The sequence below is a fragment of the Homarus americanus genome, unplaced genomic scaffold (assembly GCF_018991925.1).
Source record: "Homarus americanus isolate GMGI-L3 unplaced genomic scaffold, GMGI_Hamer_2.0 scaffold43550, whole genome shotgun sequence".
Lineage (NCBI taxonomy): Eukaryota > Metazoa > Arthropoda > Malacostraca > Decapoda > Nephropidae > Homarus > Homarus americanus.
In genome coordinates, this window is record NW_024757148.1 from 157501 (window position 1) to 179317 (window position 21817).

Here is a 21817-nt window from a genome sequence, read left to right on the forward strand (position 1 = left end):
GGTTAAAAACATCATCTTAGTGTTTGAAATGGTCATACTACTCCACCTATCGCATGAAAACTACAACTTTTCTGTTTATTCAATTTTATCCTGTAATCTTGTACGGTTTAGGATAGGTTGGGTTAGGATAGGTTGGGTTAGGATAGGTTGGGTTAGGATAGGTTGGGTTAGGTTAGGTTAGGTTGGGTTAGGATAGGTTAGCTTAGGTGAAATTTCTGGGATGTAAAGTTGAGTTGTTTTTGTTTTTTGTTTTCAATAAATTTTACCTGAATGTTTAACTTTTTACCAATTTGAGAGAAAGGCTGCCCAAAGGCTTTATATGGCAAGGACTGATGTATGGGTCTGAAGCGTGGACACTTTCAGCAGACACCAGACAGAGGTTGGAGGCTTTGAAATGTGATGTTATAGACAAATGCTATGAATAAGCTACACTGACTGGAAAACAAATGAATTAGTACTAAGATTAGCAAAAACTTCAAGAGAAATACTTGACATGTACAGAAAAATGAGATACTTTGGTCATGCATTTAAGGGTGGGGGGATAATAACAGAAATCTTAATGGGCAGTTGAGGATAGGAGGGCCAAGGAAGGCAGAGACTGGGATGGATGAATGAAATTAAAAACTGGGTCCTTGGAGGGATACAAAACTTTGGAGGATTGGTTATAACACTCCAAGAACATTTAGAGTGGAGGACTGTGGTCGCCAACCCTCAGCTGTAAGGACGGTACTACTGTATGAGGATATAAACAAAACATCCTTCACTCTCCTATAAGTTACCAAAATGGCGTCGAAGATGAACATAGACTTTACCAGAGCCGCGTAGGGTAAATATTTAAGGTAGGACTGTTGAACTGTGGACCCTGGCTGGCTGCTGCTGCTGCTTCAACTTGTAGTGTTGCCAAGTTACTGTCGGAGGTAACGACGCCGCCCACCTGTGTGTCTTTTACGCATCCGAATGTAGGACTTTTTTTTTTTACAGGAAACATCACTAAAAAATGGTAACCTAACCCCAGTTTATTTAGAAATATTACTTTATTTTCTATGGCTTTTTAACCTGCCGTATAACCTTTTTTTCCCTGCCGTAATGATCCTTTTTTTCCCTGCCGTAATGACCGTTTTTTCCTGCCGTATGACCTTTTTTCCCAGGCTAAAATTTCGAATTTCATTTCCTAATCAGAATTTTTATTTAATTCCCTGTCGCACTCTAAAGTTCCTTAAGTACCTTGATTAATTACATCTAAATCGACCCGGTTATGAAATTATACACACCGACTCTAAAGAAAAGAATAACAAACTAAACAACATTCATACATTCTGACTAAAGTTTTAACTTGTTTCACTTAGGGATGCTAAAGTGGTAAGGTTTACTAGGTATTTGTTTACAAGCAGAGGAGCTGCCGTGAAGGACAAACTCATCACGAATCTGACTGGCAGGACTCACCCACCACCACCACTACTTAACTTTCCCGCCAAAAATGATAAATAACATTCATTAGCCTTTGGGAAAAACTATCGTACCTGGAGTTGGTGCCGGGAGTGCTTGTGTCCTTGGGTAAAAATCAAACTAAATAATTATTACAACTTTATAGAAATATAATTATAGATACAGTTTCATGAAGAGGAATTAAATATATTAAAAACAAAACAGATGATTTATAACATGATAACCGCGGGAGGAAGAACATTACAGGAACAGGATATATCCAAGACCTTCAACATGATACCAGAGTTGTTTTCATGTCAAGATGCAGCGGTGACGCCCACAGCGCTAATACTCTACCCAGGCTACAAGGTGATGTCAGGCTGCAAGGTGATGTCACTGCTGCATCCTGACTTTAACAATGGAAGGTCTTTGTAACTGAAAGTCTCATTATTTTCCTGGTTGACTGAGGATAAAACTATAAAAATAACCCCCCCCTCCCCAAAAAAAAAGAAAAATTAAAATGATACAAAGATTCTACCTTAAGACACCACGTACACCTAGCACAGGTAAAAGCCAACATTAACATAAATAATTCCTTAATCTAACCTAACCTAACCAACTTACGAGGAAAATTTAACGTATGAACCTTTTAGAATCCATTATTGCGTTGTGGGTTAAGCGCAGCCTGACATCATCTTGTAGCCTGACATCACCTTTTAGCCTGACATCATCTTTTAGCCTCACATCACCATGCATCCTGACATCACCTTGTAGCCTGAGTAGAGTATTAGCGCTGGGGACGTCACTGCTGGAGAGACGGAAGCCAATAAGGGGTAAAGTGCCTCTTCTCTCTGACGAAATTGAATATTTATCGATTTTGTTTCTTTTTTTGTTTTTGTGTTGGGCTGAGGTTAACAACTCCCCTGTATAGTGTGTGTGTGTGTGTGTGTGTGTGTGTGTGTGTGGTATTGATGTATGTGGATATGGGCGTATATGTGCTTTTGGGTGAGTGTATATGTATTCAGGAATATGTATGTATGTATATATATATATATGAGGATGGGGTGAACATTATATAAAATTAAAATATAAACAGTTTATTCACCTTGATGGAGAGAGATACAAAGTAAACAACAATAACAACGACAGGTGCATGTGGTGGGTGTGAGTGAGGCGAGTGGAGTCAATAGATGGTCATCTTTATTACCTGTGAATTTATTCTTGACGTGTAACTAAGATAATTCATTTAATCAACAAAAGTGAAAAAAAAATTGTTTGCCCCCTTTATTATGATTTAACCAAGTTTATTTTATAGGTTAGTAAAATAATACCGAATATTATGCAATTTTATTATGTAGCAAATTTATTTAGTATATAAGTAAGTAATAGTGTATAATATTACTAGTGTTAAGCTATGTTATCATGAGACAATTATTGGTAACTGATTCACTGTCTTAACATGATCTGTCGAGTTAAGTTTACAACAGGAGTTTCGTCTCAGGACCAGTTTTTTAAGAATGGTTCCAATGTTGTGCTGCCAAGTTCGGATTACTCGTTGTGTTGGTGATTGTTTTTATCTTTGATTCGTCGCTTGTGGTGTAATTTTAGTGGTATGTTAAAAATACTATAGTGAGGCTTTCTTTAACCACGAGTCTTAATTTCAACAACAAAAACTTATAAAAATAGTTGTTAGTTGATGGTTAATTTCTTAGAACCAAATAAAAGACTGTCTTGATCCGCGAGTTGTTTATAAAATTACAAACAAAAGCAAAAATCAGAGAAATATTGAACAAAAATAGATCATTCTCTTAACATTCCACCAAGGACGTGTAGTGTGACATTTGCTGTGATTGGTTGATTCTTGTAGAACGATATTTGACTGATGTTAAGTATATACCGTAAAATGATTCCTTGGTGTGTGTGTGTGTGTGTGTGTGTGTGTGTGTGTGGTTGGTTGGTTGGTTTTTGTGACGATTAGAATCATATAGAATTTCCGATTAAATCAGCCCTTGAGTCTCTTAAGTCAGAAGTGCTATATTAATTTTTTTCTGGAGATGTTGAATAAGGTAACTCCCAGGGGCCAGTTTTTCGTAAATTTCAACACATTTGGAGTCGTTCTGTTATGATGTTCTGTTCTGTTAAAGTTTATCACCAAAATACCTCCTGACATTTATCTAACCCTTGTAATGTATTGATCCCGTAATAATTCATGATTCATTGTTCATTTGGTGCCCTTGATATAGTCTAACTCACAAACACACGTACTCTTCTTAGTAATGCTAACCTAACCTAACCTACTTGGTGAGGAACTTATCCATTGTGGTGGTGGTGAAACTGCGAGTCGTATTGATGGTGTATGCGTGCATTATGTCAACACCAGCGACACCAGTGGATGAATAAGGAACTAACATGATTCAACATCTGGCACGTAAACAGGTGGTGTGTGTGTGTGTGTTCCTTTGGTCGTCTTGTAATGACAGTAATTAAAACATTATGAAAAATTATTGCTGGTACATGATAAGCCTTAGAGTCCCCCGAGTACTCCTGTGTTCGGGGTAGTGTGTTCAGGTGTGCTCATGATTATAATTGTCTACTAATTCTGAGTCGAAGTACAGGTGTATACAGCGTCATAGCGAGATCATTAATGTTTTTATCATATCTGGTTCACTGTCAATTATCTCGGAGGAGGAGGACAGCTCTTAACTCTTTAACAAAAGATTTTATTCTCGTCGGGGGAAAAATATTGTCGGGTAATTCCAGATGATAATAGATCCAGTTGTGGCAGATGACGGGTGGTCGTGTGTGTGTGGTGATGCTTGAACATTGGCTACTGGTTGACCTTGGTCACGCCCTCCCACGCCTTTACTTAACGTAGTCTGATTATAAGGTCTTACACACTTCTGTCAGGGTGTGTGCGTGTGTTGCTTGCGTCTACACTATTATTCACTTCTCAATGTTATCTTAATCTGTGTGTGTGTATGACGGTGCTGCCAGACAAAGGAGGTCTTTGTTTACTGACGTGGCTGCCAGACGAGGTAGGTGTCGTCGTAACGGTTGGCTTGGTGTACAGGAAATAAATCTGGGTTTAAAGTTAAGTAATCGTGATCCCGTAGAAGAGGTGAGAGAGAGGACTAGTTACCGTGTGGTGATAGTTATGGGAAAGTCATTAACAGGCGTCTGACCACACCCTCATGCAACAACTAGTCTTCTGACATGACAACATCTCTTCACCAGGAAAACTCGGTAATCAAAGGTATGATCAAACTACTGTAGGTTTACCTTGTACAAATATCTTTACTACAACTCATCACCAGAACTAAGAATTTTTAAGACGTCAACAGAGAGTAGCAGGACACCTCAATCAATGGCTGTCTCACGCTAAATCTACCTGAGTCTTGACCCACTTGACCCAGCTCTCTCATTTTTTGGCGGGTAATTACAGGTGTAGATTCTAATAACCTTATCATGTATGGTCAGGATGGATTCTTTGCATTAGCACATATGAATTTTACATCATATTTTATAGTTCAATCCTGCTGTTTTAGGTGTGTGTGTGTGTGTGTGTGTGTTCAATGGGATTCTTTAAACGGTGTACAGACAATCAGAGGTCAGTAGAGGCTGCAGGATATGTTTTAATAGTCGCCACACAGTCCTGGAACAACACGTTAGTTTTTTTTTATTAGTGGAGGATTTCTGACACTGCCCGAGGGTTGTTTGTTGGCTTTTCCAGGAACCACTCGATGAAAATCCCCCATCAGGCAGACCAGTCCCATGTACCTCAATTAACCGTAGTATAAAGCCATGTACTACGGTTAATTGAGGTACACGGGACCTCTTCAGAACCTTAAAATAGTCTCTGTTTATGATTATTTGGTAATTGTAAGTAATAGTACATGGTTAGGAGCACAGAATTCTACATATAAACAGACACGGTTCATGAATGTGGTGTTGGAGCTTGTGTCAGGTTCCCCCACTCACTGACCAGCCACTGCACGGGGGAAAGAATGGATCATCATGTCTGGGAAGAAAACAATGGATGATATATAAACATTGGTCAATAGATATGAATTAATATACTTTTAAGTTCAAGTTAATATCCCCCATAAAGGAATTGCCAAATCTATTACACACAGATTATTTATTTATGACCCTTGTAAACTTAGTAATTATTGGAGGTCATCAGTGTTAGGCTTAAAGAACGACAGACATTCACACATTAGTCAGTTTTGCGGATTTATGACATTAATTCAGGTGTTCCTATGTTACTACAGTATATATGAAGGATACGGATACCGACTGGCCGCTATTATCCATATGAGAATGACTTTTTAATCCACAAACTCTCTTCGCCGAGCTGCAATTCTTCACGTGAAGTATCTGACCTGTTTGAGGCGATAATTTTGTTTACGAGAGTCCATAATATTCGGTGTAACGTCACAATTTGCTTTTCTCCGTCACCAGTCCGCCATACTGAGTAGCGTGGCCCCCAGTTGGTGTATTTTTTAATTTCGCCAATTAAATTAATTCCGACAGCGCGAATGTTAGGTCATTTACATAAATAAGCCTTGGGCTCTGGGTGAACAAAAACGAAATTATCGCAGTTTGTCGTTGTGTTTGGCAATAGAAAGAAGGAAATGGCGAAAAACTCAATTGAATCCGTGACTGTAGGAGTTTGATATGTGCGTAATAGACGATGGAAGATTACTGGAGAGGCTTGGTATTCGTTATGAGGTTCTCCGTTTCTCTATAGGTTAGTCAACGCTGTAATATGTTAGCCTGTTATTTAATCACCTAGACTAGACAACGGCAGTGGATGATATTCCGTTAGTTGCTGTCTTGGGCTCTCGGCTGGGCTAGCGAAGGCCTACACCCGTCTTCCCGCTAGTTGCTAGGTGGCCGCGACGCTCACTAGGTCTCCCGATTGAGGTGTTGGAACAAAGTGAACAAATCGTAGTGAACCTGTGTATTTACAGCGTCGTTAACAAAGGTAAGAATGAAATTTGTTAGTGTTAATTTCCTCGTTAACCGGATATATAGAGTAAACCTTTGGGTTGATCTAGGTAAGAATGTGAGAGTTAAGTGAATCAAATGTTCACTTTGTTCCCCGCAAACTACATAAGAACATTACTTCCTCATTTACCCTGTAGAGTGCAGACTGTAGACCACCTCGTTAACCGACCTTAGAGTTTAATTAGTTGACTGTTAACGGAGTATAAACTGAAGTAAGTTTTTGAGAAGAGAAGAGGCTGCCAGAGCTACGTCGGTGTGGATCAAGTGTAAACAAAGAGACCTCGGTGTTTTGTGGAATGTAGACTGCGAAAGAAACAGATAGAAATGAATACAAAGATAGAGTCGTGATGAGAATGATATATTACTGTAATTAAACTCACCTGGTTTCTTGGTGTTGGGGCATAATTCTTGTTTTATCCTCTCCACCACCCCTGTCAGCGAGAGACTGCGAGAGGGTATTGTAATCGTTATCCCCGTTTTCTGTTCATTGTTTACAATTAAGGGGATAACTTCTCTAAAACAAATTGCTTCTTTGTAAATAGATAGAAAATTAAAGGTGTAATTAGTTGGAGAAAGTTTATAGTTAGTTATATTATGGTATTAAGTTGAAGGTTTTGGACATAAAGGTGTAAACATAAGTAAGGTGTAATGAGGACAGGAAGTGGGTTGCCATTTTGCCGTGTTAGTTGTGGTGGGGGGGGGAGGGGCAGCTCTTCTCATCTCCCCCTCTTAACATCCGATGGACCCCACCACACTCTCCTCCACAGCTGATACCCTCCACACCACCTCCCCCTACCACCACTCCTCCTCCCCCTACCACCACTCCTCCTTCCCCTACCACCACTCCTCCTTCCCCTACCACCACTCCTCCTCCCCCTACCACCACTCAACAAAGGATAATATTCGTACAATGTGATGTTACAATATTAGTGTACACAATGTAGTATATTTGTACACTTGTGGCCTTCGTAGTACATTCAAAGTTGGGGTAGATTAAGTTAGATTTGGTTGTGTTTAGGGTAGATTAGGTTTGGTTAGGTTTGGTTTCTGGTTTAGGTTAGGTTAGGTTAGGTTTGGTTTGGTTAGGTCTCTGGTTTAGGGATTAACGAGTCGCGGATTGAAACTCTACGGGTGATTCACGTCACGTTTAGTCAATAGAACCTGGAAATATATAACCTTGTAATAAGTAATTTTTTGTGTTCTAAGTAGCTGACCTTCTGTAACCTGTCTGAACAACCTTACACACACACACACACACACCCCGTCGTCAGCCCCCAAGACTCGATACCTCTGGAGGGCTGAAGAAAACTTGGTCACCACCACTTTGGGCACAAGTTAGGGAAGCTCTCGTCCTCGTCCTCCTCCTCCTCCTGTCACCCTCTCCTGTCCACTAGACTGTCTTCTCCTCCTCCTGTCAACCTCTCCTGTCCACTAGGCCGTCTTCTCCTCCTCCTCCCGTCAGCTTCTTCATCTGTCCACTAGAGACATCCTCATCACCATCCAACAACATCCCCCACCACCATTCCCAACGTCCCAATCACCTACCCCTCCCAACATCCCCACCATCACCACCATCCTCCAACATCCCAGCCACCACCATTCCCCAATGTCCCAACCACCACCATCCTCCAACCACCACCATCCTCCAACATCCCAGCCACCACCATTCCCCAATGTCCCAACCACCACCATCCTCCAACATCCCCATCACGACCATCATCCCCACCACCCAACAAGAATCCCACCGCTGCCACCATTTGCACTTTCAAAAGACTCCTGTCAACTCTTCACTTCACCATCGTAAATGGATCCTGGAAACTTCTTCTTGCTCAGAGTCTTGACCAAGTTGAGGGGCGAAGAGAAGTTGGTCTGAGGAAGTTGATGTCACTGTGAGGAGGAGGAGGAATATTGCATCGCGGATAAGTTGATGATGAAGTTTTATGTCGTGGTTTAGTTGGTTGGGGAAGTTTTGTGTCGTGGTTTAGTTGGTTGGGGAAGTTTTATGTCGTGGTTTAGTTGGTTGGGGAAGTTTTGTGTCGTGGTTTAGTTGGTTGGGGAAGTTTTATGTCGTGGTTTAGTTGGTTGGGGAAGTTTTGTGTCGTGGTTTAGTTGGTTGGGGAAGTTTTGTGTCGTGGTTTAGTTGGTTGGGGAAGTTTTATGTCGTGGTTTAGTTGGTTGGGGAAGTTTTGTGTCGTGGTTTAGTTGGTTGGGGAGGTTTTGTGTTGTGGTTTAGTTGGTTGGGGAGGTTTTATGCCATGATTGAATGGTGAGGAAGTTTACCATTGTAATTGCATTATGAGGAAGTTTATTTCGAAGCTGAGTTGCGAAGATTACATTGTGGTTGTTGGATGGTTGGGAAAATATTGGCGTGGAGGAAAGCAGTGAGGTAGTATGGAGAGAAAGAGGAGTGGGGTATGGAGGCAGGTACTGGGGTGGTCACTTTCCACGTACCCTCTCCACCCTCAACCCTTTACCCCTTCTACCTGCATTTCGTCATCCCCGTCTCAGTTCATAATCTTTAAACGCCATTTTTTCAGGTATAGGTGTTGAGTTTACCTCTGTTAATTTTTTTTTTACATAAATTACCCTTCATATGATTTTGATATTTGTATGAAGGTGACAGTATAAAAATCAAATTTGATGCTGATGATAATGGCAGCTGCTGAAGACTGAAACAATGAAGGTGTGATCGAGGTAGACAGACATATAAACAATAATGAGAATAGTTATCTTATTTACTTAATGGCCAGTCTTGGGTTATTTTGAAGCCCAGTGCTGTTTTCGATACCACAGTTTAAGCTGGTGGACTGTTTCAATAGGTCTACCATCCCCTGTGTGAAGAAGTATTTGCCTCGTGTTCGTTCTGCATGACATCTTAGCGAGCTTGAAGTTGTGTCCCTTTGAGCTGGTGTTGGTGGCGTGAGACATTTTGTGCGCAAGTAGTAAATTGTCCTTAAAGTGAAGGAAAGATTGAACAATAACAGGGGTCACTGGCTGCTCTAATTCCTAGTGTTTTTCGTCACATTACTTATCCTGTTGCTGTTCTTACTTGTTTCTCATTATCTTATCCATTAATCTTATCTATTTCTTGCTATTTACACATTTTTGTCTTGTATCTCAGTCGGTGTTGAGTGTTTTATTGCCCAGGTTGGTTTTGTTTATGTTAAACCTCAAACTTAGAAAACGGATCCATTTTCTTTCATTGTTTTCATGGTACGTTTTCTTTAATCATTTTATTTATCTCTATTGTGTTTTTGGAGATAGATAGATAGATAGATAGATAGATAGATAGATAGATAGATATTCAGTAAAATCATCATACATGTATATAAACAAATCAGGGGTATAATTATCAGTGATGTCTTTCCGTTCGACCGCCTGTATCAAAACATATACTTCGCCATTCCACAAATTTCTCCAGCAACTATTATAATGGACCGACATTATTTTTGGATTATTTGAAGATTAGACCACCCTAGCTTGTTTCACCTGTAGACTAAGTGCTGTTAATGTTACCTTGAGGGGTTTGGTTTGGTTTGGATAGCATAGTTTAGGTTATTGTTAAGTTACCATGGGTTAGGTAAGGATAGGATACGTTAGTGTTAAAATAGGTTAGGTTAGCGTTAGGTCAGGTTTAGGGTGGTTAATCTTCAGGCGATTCTCTTTTTGCTGCGTTCTTTTTCCGTCGTCACTTATCTTCACTATTTCTTCAGCTATAATACCCTGTTAAATTCTCAGTATTTTCCTCGTGCTCAGTAAGTTAAGTAAGGGGAATTTTCGTTTCCAATAGGTGGTAAGTGAAGCATAAATGATGGCCGGAGAACTTCATAATTCCCGGCATTAATTGGATTCCCAGGTAGTAAAGCTTTTAAGACGGGGAGTAGGATAGTCTCTCTCTCTCTCTCTCTCTCTCTCTCTCTCTCTCTCTCTCTCTCTCAGCTTGGGTGACGTAGCCAACTGGTATATCCTACGGCTGTTGTGGCTACAGATTTTTTTTCCGATTATCTCTCTCTTTCTCAAGCAGACTATTTCTTACGGTCAACCACGGCAGAAAATGAGGAAATACTTACTCTTAATTTAAATAACTTTAATATTCCTAACAACAATAACAATAATGAACTGCTGTAAGTGTTGTTTGCTTGTTACTCCGGTGGTGAAGTCCAATTCGAAGCAGTTCACTCAGATCTCGAAGCCTCTTATAAGAAATACATTCATTACAATAGTCAAAATTATCCACTCATATTTCATAAATCATCATAGAAAATAAACAACAATTCCAGAAGATATGAAGTTGTTGAATTCGTTGTTGATGAAATAATTATAGGGCAGGGTCGTAGGATTCGAAGTGGTTTATTCGTTGCTTCTGAGACAAGGTGGTTCTTATGTAAAATACCAGGAATTAGGGACAGACAGGTTCGTTGCCTCCTGACCGTCGACGGGGAAGGTATACAGGAGGGCTCAGGTGATGAGTGTCTATTGTTATGTTACCTGACGTATTGTTGGCTATAATTGGTCACGATTTTTTTTTTATTGCGTAAAAAAAAAAGGTAATGTAATGTGAACTGGATATATGATATTTCTTTTGTTAAAATTCGTGCCAGAAATAGTTTAGTTGTGTTGATGTATTTGTTTATATTAGGAGAAAGAATATGTTGGCTCATGCAGGAGAGAAGGATAGTGTTCAGATTAGTTTTATTCGGTAAAAATCATCATACAAATTTAAATAGATTCAGTATTTGTATAGGCAATGGAGGTTAGGTTAAGTTGTCAGGTAGGTTAGGTTAATATTAGGTGAGGTTAGGTTAGGGAGGAGAAACAAAGGTATCTTGTACTCATTGGGAGGTTACCGACTTGTAAAACACCATCAACAAATCCTGGGGAAAAAATACGTTTAGGAAACTCATATATCAAGGCGGTGACCCACAAACTTAAGACATTTCCCTGTTGACTGTCAGCCCGGGAGTGACAGATTACGGTCGTGCTCAAAAACAAGAAAAATTGGTGCTGGTCGTGCTGTCATGTCGCCAGGTGAACCGGAAGCGCAAGTTTAGGAGACGTAAAAACAACAAGAGGATTACCTGAAGTTTTACGCCCCAGCTTATTTCACCTGAAGGTTTACGCCCCCAGCTTATTTCACCTGAAGATTAACCAACCTAACTCTAACCAAACTTAACCTACCCCTTCCCCGGTAGTGTAAGAGTAGTTCTTCAGCAGGTGAAATAAGCTTAGAGGAGGGCGAATCTTCAGGAGAAATAAAGCTTGAGTGAATCTCCAGGTGAAATAAGCTGGGGGTGAATCTTCAGGTGATACTAACTCAAAATAATACTCTGGGAAATAAGGTGAATCTTGTGTAGGATTCAGTGTGATAAGTGTTTTAGGTGCTGTTGAGGGAGTGTGGTGGTGGTGGTGTCGTGGTGGTCGTGGTGTGAGCGGGAACAAACACCACCGCCTGTCTCCTTGTTTACACCGTGATAAATGTGGGTCTTTTGGTCCTAGATATTAACTCAGGGGGGTTAGACTTTATTTATGGTATTGATCACGTCAGCTCGGTCACTAGGTATACATATGTCTACCACCCATAACAGATTTTTACGTAGTTTTTGTAGATATTAAAGAAGTGGCTTTGTAGCGGACGACGTAGAGATGAAATATAGACCAAACATTTTCCTAACCTTCCTTCTACAGGACTAGATTTGAACAGTAATTTTTTTTTGGGGGGGGGGGGATAAATTTCTAATGTCACAACTGAATTAATGTTTTACGGGTATTTTAGAATATTTATCTCTTGAATGTGTTTGTTACCGGATCCATTGTTCAGTCCTTTAAAGTGAGACGGATGAGATTTTTATCGAACTCCCAGAAGGTATTGAGGCCTTATGTCTTAATTAAAAGTTAAGTAATTTTTTCGGTATTCTGACATGGGATTTATTCACTACTTGTATATATACCAAGAAAAATAATCTGTCTGTGATACTCCTTAACACTCACCAATTTATTTTGTTTTTATTTCACTTTTTTGTGGCTGGGGGGGGGGGGATATTCTTTTAATATTGTTTTATAAATAGAAGTAAAATTATGGTGTGTTGTTGCCTTAATTCTCGTGATTTTTTATTTATATATTTTACTTTAGTTTGAGTTACATTCTTACATCGTCACTTGTAAGGAATGAATATTTATCATGTGAACGTTTAAGAATCGTGACTGTCCCTCTCTCCTTTCCCTTTCTTCCTTTTTCTCCCCCCTTTACTTTCTCTCTTCCCTTCTCCCTTTTCTCTTTCATCCCCTCCGCCTTCCCATCTCCCGCCTTCCCCTTCTCTCCCTCCCCCCCTTCTCCTTTCCCTTTCATTATTCTCAAGTTTGATCATCAAGTCTCTCTTCCTGCTTGTAATGGTACTTGGCATCTCGGAGGTTAAAGGTGAACCAAACAGGTTGTCCCTCACCCTTTTAAACTACTTAGGGACACCGAGTAAGCTAAAATATTATCAGTCTTATGTAGAGAATATTTGGTCATGTAGCTCAGAAAGATATAATATTATAATAGATGAAGTTTCTCCGGCAAACGTGGAAGTGCATCGGTCGTAAAATCAAGAGATATTTACCCCGTCAAAGTCTGCTTGTGTTGGTTCTTTCATCAGTCTTGGGAAAAAATAGTTGTACAATTAACCTAACCATTATACTGTATATTAGTTAAATCAGTTCGATATTTGGTGTAGTCAATAAGAATGTTGTGTATACAGTATCACTTATGCCATTTACTCTTGTGTAACTTATTAATATAGTTAAATATTGACCCAGAGTAATGGCACGTTTTAAATTGTAGTTGATAAATGAAGTCAGTCCATTGGTTTGTATATTAACAAATGAGGTTTTAAATGTTATTGGTCCCGTCTGACACTGGTGCTTGTTCTGCTTCTTTCATTACACTGTTTCTACACTGATGTAAACCGTATTAATAAAACAGATTCAGCATAAATAAATATTCCCTTTTCTTCAGTAACAAACACTTGCCTAAACCATATATTAATTCAGACAATCAAATATATAAAATAAAGTAATTGATATATATATATATATATTGAACCTTATACTAAAGGTTTTCATTTTATATTAATTATTTCCATCTTACAGTAACGATCTGAGGAAGAAGGTGGTGAACGGAGCCAGCGCGGGAGTCATCATGTCCCATTTACCCAAGAGACCGCCCGTACACATTGAGTTCTGCGATCTGTCGTACTCGGTGTCTGAAGGCAGGCATAGAGGTGAGTGTGTGGCTCGATTGTGATGATCTGAGTGTGTTATAGGTAGGTAGGGGTGTGATGGGGTGCGTAGGGCCTGGGGGAGGGGGTAGGGGTGTGATGGGGTGCTGGTGTGCATAGGGCCTGGGGTAGGGGTGTGATGGGGTGCTGGTGTGCGTAGGGCCTGGGGAGGGTATGAGGGTGTGATGGGGTGCTGGTGTGCGTGGGGCCTGGGGAGGGTAGGGGTGTGATGGGGTGCTGGTGTGCGTAGGGCCTGGGGGAGGGTAGGGGTGTGATGGGGTGCTGGTGTGCGTAGGGCCTGGGGGGAGGGTGGGAGTGTGATGGGGTGCTGGTGTGCGTAGGGGCCTGGGAGGGGTAGGAGTGTGATGGGGTGCTGGTGTGCGTAGGGCCTGGGGGGAGGGGTAGGAATGTGATGGGGTGCTGGTGTGCGTGGGGCCTGGGGGGAGGGTAGGGGTGTGATGGGGTGGTGTGCGTGGGGCCTGGGGGGTAGGGGGTGTGATGGGGTGCTGGTGTGCGTGGGGCCTGGGGGGTAGGAGTGTGATGGGGGTGCTGGTGTGTGGGGCCTGGGGGAGGGTAGGAGTGTGATGGGATGCTGGTGTGCGTAGGGCCTGGGGGGGGGTAGGAGTGTGATGGGGTGCTGGTGTGCATGGGGCCTGGGGAGGGTAGGAGTGTGATGGGGTGCTGGTGTGCGTAGGGCCTGGGGGAGGGGTGTGATGGGGTGCTGGTGTGCGTGGGGCCTGGGGGAGGGGGTAGGAGTGTGATGGGGTGCTGGTGTGCGTAGGGCCTGGGGGGGGGGTAGGAGTGTGGGGAGTATAATTAAGGGAGTGAAAGAGGAGTGTTCTGTGCGATGTGTGTTTAGTAAATACATCTTTATATACAATACTGTTTGTCGGATTTAACTCCAAACTCTTGTAAAATTAATAGTATTTAAAGGAACAATATTCTCTGAGTAACACAAGTAAATTAAATCATAGTAAACATTATTTATAAACCTGTCTCCGGAACATTAACCGTGCTTATTATTTGGTAGTTTATTGATATATTTTAAACCACAATATATGATCAGGTGGGTAATGGAAAGGAGAGAAGGAGAAGAGGGGGAGAGAGAGAGGAACGATAAATGGGGATGAAAGACGAGAGAAAGAATAAGAGTGATGACATTGGGAAAGGAAAGAAAGCCAAAAGATGGAGTGTATACTGAGAGAGAGAGAGCAGCTGAAACATGTAGGTATGAAGAAGTGGGAGGAATACTGCAGGAAGAGACAAAATATGAGAGAGGGGGAAAAGCTGTGAAGATGAAAGCTATGCAAGGTTACTGACGGGGGTGAGGGATGGCTGAAGGGACGACAGCTACAGGAAATAAAGGAATTGATATTAGGTGCCCTTGACGATCTCCTGGGTCCTGTGTTGGGCCCTTGTCACCCCCTCCCCTGGGCCCTTGTCACCCCCTCCCCTGGGCCCTTGTCACCCCCCACCCCTGGGCCCTTGTCACCCCCCACCCCGGGGCCCTTGTCACCCCCCACCCCGGAGCCCTTGTCCTGCCCCCTCCCTGGGCCCTTGTCACCCCCCTCCCCTGGGCCCCCTGGGCCCTTGTCACCCCCCTCCCCCCTTGTCACCTTGCCCCCCCCCTCCCCTGGGCCCTTGTCACCCCCCCCTTGTCCCCTGGGCCCTTGTCACCCCTCCCTGGGCCTTGTCACCCCCTCCCTGGGCCCTTGTCACCCCCTCCCCTGGGCCCTTGTCACCCCTCCCCCTGGGCCATGTCACCCCTCCCCCCTCACCCCTCCCTGGGGCCCTTGTCACCCCCCCTCCCCTGGGCCTTATGTCACCCCCTCCCCTGGGCCCTTGTCACCCCTCCCTGGGCCTTGTCTTTCCCCTCCCTGGGCCCTTGTCCCCCCTCCTCTGGGCCTTGTCACCCCACCCTGGGCCTTATGCTATACCCCACACAAACTGTCCCCCCCACCCCTGGGCCTTGTCACCCCCACCCCTGGGCCCTGTCACCCCACCTGGGCCCTTGTCACCCCCCCACCCTGGGCCTGTCCACCCCCCCCCCACCCCTGGGCCCTTGTCACCCCCCCCCCCCACCCCCTGGGCCCCTGTCACCCCTGGGCCTTGTCACCCCCACCCCTGGGCCCTTGTCACCCCACCCCCCCACCCCCCTGGGCCCTTGTGCCCCCCCCCCCCCCACCCCTGGGCCTTGTGCCCCCCCCACCCCTGGGCCCTTGTCACCCCCCCACCCCTGGGCCCTTGTCACCCCCACCCCTGGGCCTTGTCACCCCCACCCCTGGGCCCTAGTCACCCCCCCCACCCCTGGGCCCCTTGTCACCCCACCCCTTGTCCACCCCCCCCACCCCTGGGCCCTTGTCACCCCCCCACCCTGGGCCCTTGTCACCCCACCCCTGGGCCTTGTCACCCCCACCCCTGGGCCCTTGTCACCCCCCCTGGGCCCTTGTCACCCACCCCAGGGCCCCACCCCTGGGCCTTGTCACCCCCCACCCTGGGCCTTGTCACCCCTGGGCCTTGTCACCCCCACCCCTGGAGCCTTGTCACCCCCCCCCACCCTGGGCCCTTGTCACCCCCCACCCCCTGGGCCTTGTCACCCCCCCCCCACCCCTGGGCCCTTGTCACCCCCCACCCCTGGGCCTGTCACCCCCCCCACCCCTGGGCCCTTGTCACCCCCCCCCACCCTGGGCCCTTGTCACCCCCCCCCCCCCACCCCTGGGCCCTTGTCCCCCCACCCCTGGGCCCTTGTCACCCCCACCCCTGGGCCCTTGTCACCCCCCCCACCCCTGGGCCTTGTACCCCCCCCCACCCCTGGGCCTTGTCACCCCCCCCCACCCCTGGGCCTTGTCACCCCCCACACACAGGCCCTTGTCACCCCCCCCCCTGGGCCCTTGTCCACCCCCCACCCCTGGGCCCTTGTCACCCCCCCCCCCCCCCCCACCCCGGGGCCCTTGTCACCCCCCCCACCCAGGCCTTGTCACCCCAGGGCCTGTCACCCCCCCACAGGGCCTTGTCCCCCCCACCCATGCCCCAGGGGGCCCTTGTCCTGCAGGGCCATGCCCCCCCCCACCCAGGGTATGTCACCCCCACGGGGCCATGTCACCACCCCCCACCCCAGGGCCTGTCACCCCCCACCCAGGGGCCCTTGTCCCCCCCACCCAGGGCCTTGTCACCCCCCACCCCCTTGTCCCACCCCACCCAGGGCCCTTGTCACCCAGGGCCACTGTCCACCCCACCTGGGGCCCTTGTCACCCCCCCCCCCCAGGGCCATGTCTACCCCACCAGGGCCTTGTCACCCCCCCACCCCCCTTGGGGGGCCATGTCCACCCTGGGGCCCTTGTCACCCCCTTGGGCCCTTAATCTTTGGGATCCTTTTCACTCCTGTAGCCCTTCCCTAGGCCTTTAAAGTTACCATAGGCTGACTACCTCTCTACTGGCCCACTGAAGCAACATTAGGGAGGGTACCACCACACACATTGCCTAAGTAAACTAATTGACTCTCCTCCCGGGCCTTAAGGTGTGGCGTTTGTGGTAGTGTGGTGAGTGAAGGTGTGGTGTTGGGTGTGTGTGTTGTAGGGTGTTGTTGTGTTGTAGCGTGAAGGATTGTGTTGTAGGGTGTTGGGTAGTGTTGTGGTGTGGTGGAGTGTATTGTAGATACCAAAATGACATAGTACAGCCGAATGATTGTCGTAGTAAGGCAAGGAATGTGAGGTCTGGTAAGTTATCTAGGGTTGGGATTAAGGCATTAGACGTTAATGAGCCTCGAGGTTTTCGGACATTAGGACCCATTTGTGTATCCTGTGGTGAGAAGTGTTGAATAAGTTGAGTTTGTGAAGGACTGGAGGTATACATAATCTCAGGGTAGGATAGGGATAGTTTGTAGAGGGGGTGAGAGATTGGATTCCATTTTGGTGTTAGTCCGCTGTCTATGTGCACTGCTCTCTGCCTGTGTGTTGATCCATGTGTGGTGTATATGTGTGTGTGTGTTTGTTTATTTGTGAATGTATTATGTGTTTATTTACTGGTGCATGTGTATGTGTGAATTAGAGCATTTCTATGTATATTTTTTATTGACTTTACCCTTATTGATATTAGTATTTTCTACATGGTATCTGTATACAGTATTAGCTTTAATGGATCACATGAAGAATCACCACCCCCTCACTAACCACAAACAGCCTCACTAACAAACAGCCTCACTAACACAAAGCATCACTAACACAAATCACTACCACACACACCAGCAGCCTCACTAACCACAAGCAGCCTCACTAACCACAAACAGCCTCACTAACTAAGCAGCATCACTAACCATTAACAGCATCACTAACCACAAACAGCCTCACTAACCACAAACAGCCTCACTAACCACAAACAGCCTCACTAACCACAAACAGCATCACTAGTTACATATTGATAACTTAAAAGAAACAAATGCAATACATATTATTTTTTTTCGCATAGGGTTAGGTTAAGATACCATAGGGTTAGGTTAAGATACCATAGGGTTAGGTTAAGATACCATAGGGTTAGGTTAAGATACCATAGGGTTAGGTTAAGATACCATAGGGTTAGGTTAAGATACCATAGGGTTAGGTTAAGATACCATAGGGTTAGGTTAAGATACCATAGGGTTAGGTTAAGATACCATAGGGTTAGGTTAAGATACCATAGGGTTAGGTTAAGATACCATAGGGTTAGGTTAAGATACCATAGGGTTAGGTTAAGATACCATAGGGTTAGGTTAAGATACCATAGGGGTTAGGTTAAGATACCATAGGGTTAGGTTAAAGGAATGCCATGGGGTTAGATTAAGATACCATAGGGTTAAGTTAAGATACCATAGGGTTAGGTTAAGATACCATAGGGTTAGGTTAAGATACCATAGGGTTAAAGGTTAAGATACCATAGGGTTAGGTTAAGATACCATAGGGTTAGGTTAAGATACCATAGGGTTAGGTTAAGATACCATAGGGTTAGATTACCTTCGGACAAATTTCTTGAATCTCCAGGTGAAATAAGTTAGGAGTCAGAGAGAGGAGGGATGGGGGTTGAATCTTCAGGTGATCCAATATATACTTCATTAACTACATTCCTATTTATGAACTTTAGATTCATTAGAGTAGTTTTATATTCCACAGGATACAAGACCATCCTGAAGGGGGTGAGCGGGAAGTTCAAGTCTGGCCGGCTCACAGCGATCATGGGGCCCTCGGGAGCTGGCAAGTCTACTCTGATGAACATAACGGCTGGATACAGGTGAGTAGGGTGGCAGTGAGAGGGAGGAAGTATGTGAGTGGGGTGGCAGTGAGAGGGAGGAAGTATGTGAGTGGGGTGGCAGGGAGAGGGAGGAAGTATGTGAGTGGGGTGGCAGTGAGAGGGAGGACGTATGTGAGTGGGGTGGCAGTGAGAGGGAGTATTTATGAGTGAGGTGACAGTGAAATGGAGTAATGTGTGCCTTTATTGTGTGTGTGTGTGTGTGGAGTGGAAGTGAGAGGGAGGGAGGGAGGAGCGGGGTGGCAGAGAAGGAGTGCAGGAGGGGGGGCAGGAGACGGAGGTGTGGAATTGGGAGACAGGAGAGGGAGGGAATGTGTGAGGGGGTAGAGAGGAGTGAGTGGGGAGGGGAGGGAGGGAGGAGGGAGGAGGGAGGGAGGTATGTGAAGGTATGGAGAGTGGGGTGAGAGTGAGTGGGAGGGAGGGAGGGAGTGGAGGGGCATGGGGAGGGGAGGGAGGAGGAGGGGTGATGGGGGAGAGTGTGAGGGGGTGAGAGTGAGCAGTGGAGGGGAGTGCAGTGTGAGAGACAGTGAGAGGGAGGGAGGGAGGGTGTGAGTTGAGTGAGAGGGAAGGAGGGAATGTGTGAGTGGGGTGAGAGGGAGGGAGTGTGTGAGTAACGAGGTGGCTGGGAACACAAGGAAGTGACTGCGTGGACCTACTCGCTGGGTATTTCATGAGAGACTAGACCTGCATTTAAGTGGGATTTTGTTTTCTTTATCGAGTGCAGATTACTTTAATGATAGTCGTAATTATACATTGTGGAATATTAGTTATGGTAAGTGGAGCAATTTAATGTGAGCACGTGGGAAAAATAGAAGGAATTTAATTTTTAGTCAAGGAAATTGCTGTCTCTTGTAGGTGTGGCTTATTTTGGGTGTTTAAAGGTGATGTACCGAGAGGAGTTGTGTGCCACTGGGTTAAGCTAACCGGCTGCTCTAGATCCTGCGCATCTTGGTGGGCTGAGATCTACTCACTGTAATTGGGGATGTGTTCACTGTAGTGGTGTTGAATGTTTATGGGTGTATTAGAGGAAGGAACAGTTGCTTGTAGTGTAAGGAATAAATGTGGCATGTTGGAATAGGGGATGAATAGTGTTGGTAGGATCCTGGGAGTGTACTGTACTTGCCTCTCACTACTGCATCCCAGGTTTGATTTCCGGGTTGGATGTGAGAAGGGTGTTGTTATGATGCAGTGTGACTCTTGTATAAACATCACAGGTTTTCTCCTGGTACTAACAATGGACAGTGAAGGATATAACAACAAACAGACCGACCACCTGCTTGGCTAGTAAGTTGACGGTGGTGTAAATGATGAAAAAAAAAGTTGTTACTCTTGTTATTTAGTAGGTATGAGGTATAATGGCTGTCAGTTCATGTAGGTGTGACAGCCAGTGCAGTTCTCTTAAGTTGACATGAGGAATAAGTGGTCCTTTAGTTGATGAAAACAGTGTGAATGGCATTCTTAACCTCAAGCAAAGTCTTAATACAAGACAATCACCAAACACTACCTTTAATTCTTCACAGGATCAGCAATGTTGTGGGCACCATCGCAGTTAATGGGCGTGAACGCAATCTAAGAAAGTTTCGCAAGATGTCGTGTTACATCATGCAGGACGACCACCTCCACCCTCACCTCACTGTCATGGAGTCTATGAATGTCTCGGCCAACCTTAAACTGGGTGATCGTATGAAGAGACAACAAAAGGAGGAAGTGGTAAGGTTTTTGTGGAACATTGGGTAGAGTCTCATCTTATTTTGAATACTATATTGGAATTGATTACTTCTCCTTCATAAACCACCAAAGAATTTATGGACCTTTATTTTCTGTTCACTTGTTTCAGTAACTACTTTCAACTGAGGATCTTTTTTTTCAATATCAGTAAGAATGAATATTTGATAAAGATATAAAGATAAATAAGTAATATCAGGTAAGCAGGGAAGTATCAGTGAGTGGGCTTTACTCTTCTTAGGTCTCTTGTGAAGCTTCACATTATAATTTTCCAGTTTGGTGATAATGGCCCTATTTAAAGGGTGTGGATTAATCCCTGTTAATTTACTGAGAGATACAATATTATTGATATGTTGACCCAATAAATTATTAAACTTCTTACAGTATTTTCACTATTACAAGGCTTATGTCACTAATCTTGAGGCAGCAGTGTTCAATCTGATAGATCTTGGGCTACTTATTGTGATAAGAACTTGGGAGGAAACTGGATATAGTAGTTAATTGTTACTGGTATTAGTACTCAGCAGTTTTTATATATAGGTCTGTTTTATTATAGGCCCGGTAAGAAAATTTTAATATAAGTTGATGTGAAAATGCATTCCAGAGGATCCTATTGTTTTTGTTTTTTAAGAAATGTAGCTCTGAATATGAATACTGTTTGCTGTTTTCAACTTTTTCTGAAGTATAATGGTGCAAATACAAGTACAGTAGATATTCTTTAATAGAGATTTACCTTCCAGATTAACGAAATCCTGGAGACACTCAGCTTAACAGAGTGTAGAGACACACGGGCCATTAACTTGTCTGGTGGTCAGCGCAAGAGGCTGTCCATTGCATTAGAACTTGTCAACAACCCACCTGTTATGTTCTTTGATGAACCCACCAGGTAATATTATAATGTAATCCATATCGTATGTCCTGTTCCTAGGGGGATGGCCAAGATATTAAGGCTCAAGACTATCCTACCCGGTATATAAACTTGGCCTTTCTAGCCTGGTTGTCCTCCTACCACTCTTGCCCTAATTGCTTACCTTTATACACTCCCTGTACTGTTCTACTGTCTATCATTCTTACCCACTTATCTACACCACTTAAATGAATTCCTCTTAACCTGCTCATTGACC

At 44.4% G+C, this 21817-nt stretch overlaps 1 protein-coding gene across 8 annotated transcripts in view; it reads left to right on the forward strand.

Moving 5' to 3' along the window:
• LOC121857391 (ATP-binding cassette sub-family G member 1-like) overlaps nucleotides 1-21817 on the forward strand; it is a 104838-nt gene that overhangs the window by 67868 nt on the left and 15153 nt on the right. For 7 of the 8 annotated variants that reach the window (XM_042353414.1, XM_042353413.1, XM_042353418.1 and 4 more), the window contains 4 exons: nucleotides 13564-13694; nucleotides 18818-18950; nucleotides 20489-20678; nucleotides 21434-21579. In XM_042353414.1, coding sequence (XP_042209348.1) covers nucleotides 13564-13694; nucleotides 18818-18950; nucleotides 20489-20678; nucleotides 21434-21579 — 600 coding nt within the window. The remainder of the gene's footprint in view (nucleotides 1-13563; nucleotides 13695-18817; nucleotides 18951-20488; nucleotides 20679-21433; nucleotides 21580-21817) is intronic. The other variant, XM_042353420.1, reaches the window with a different exon arrangement.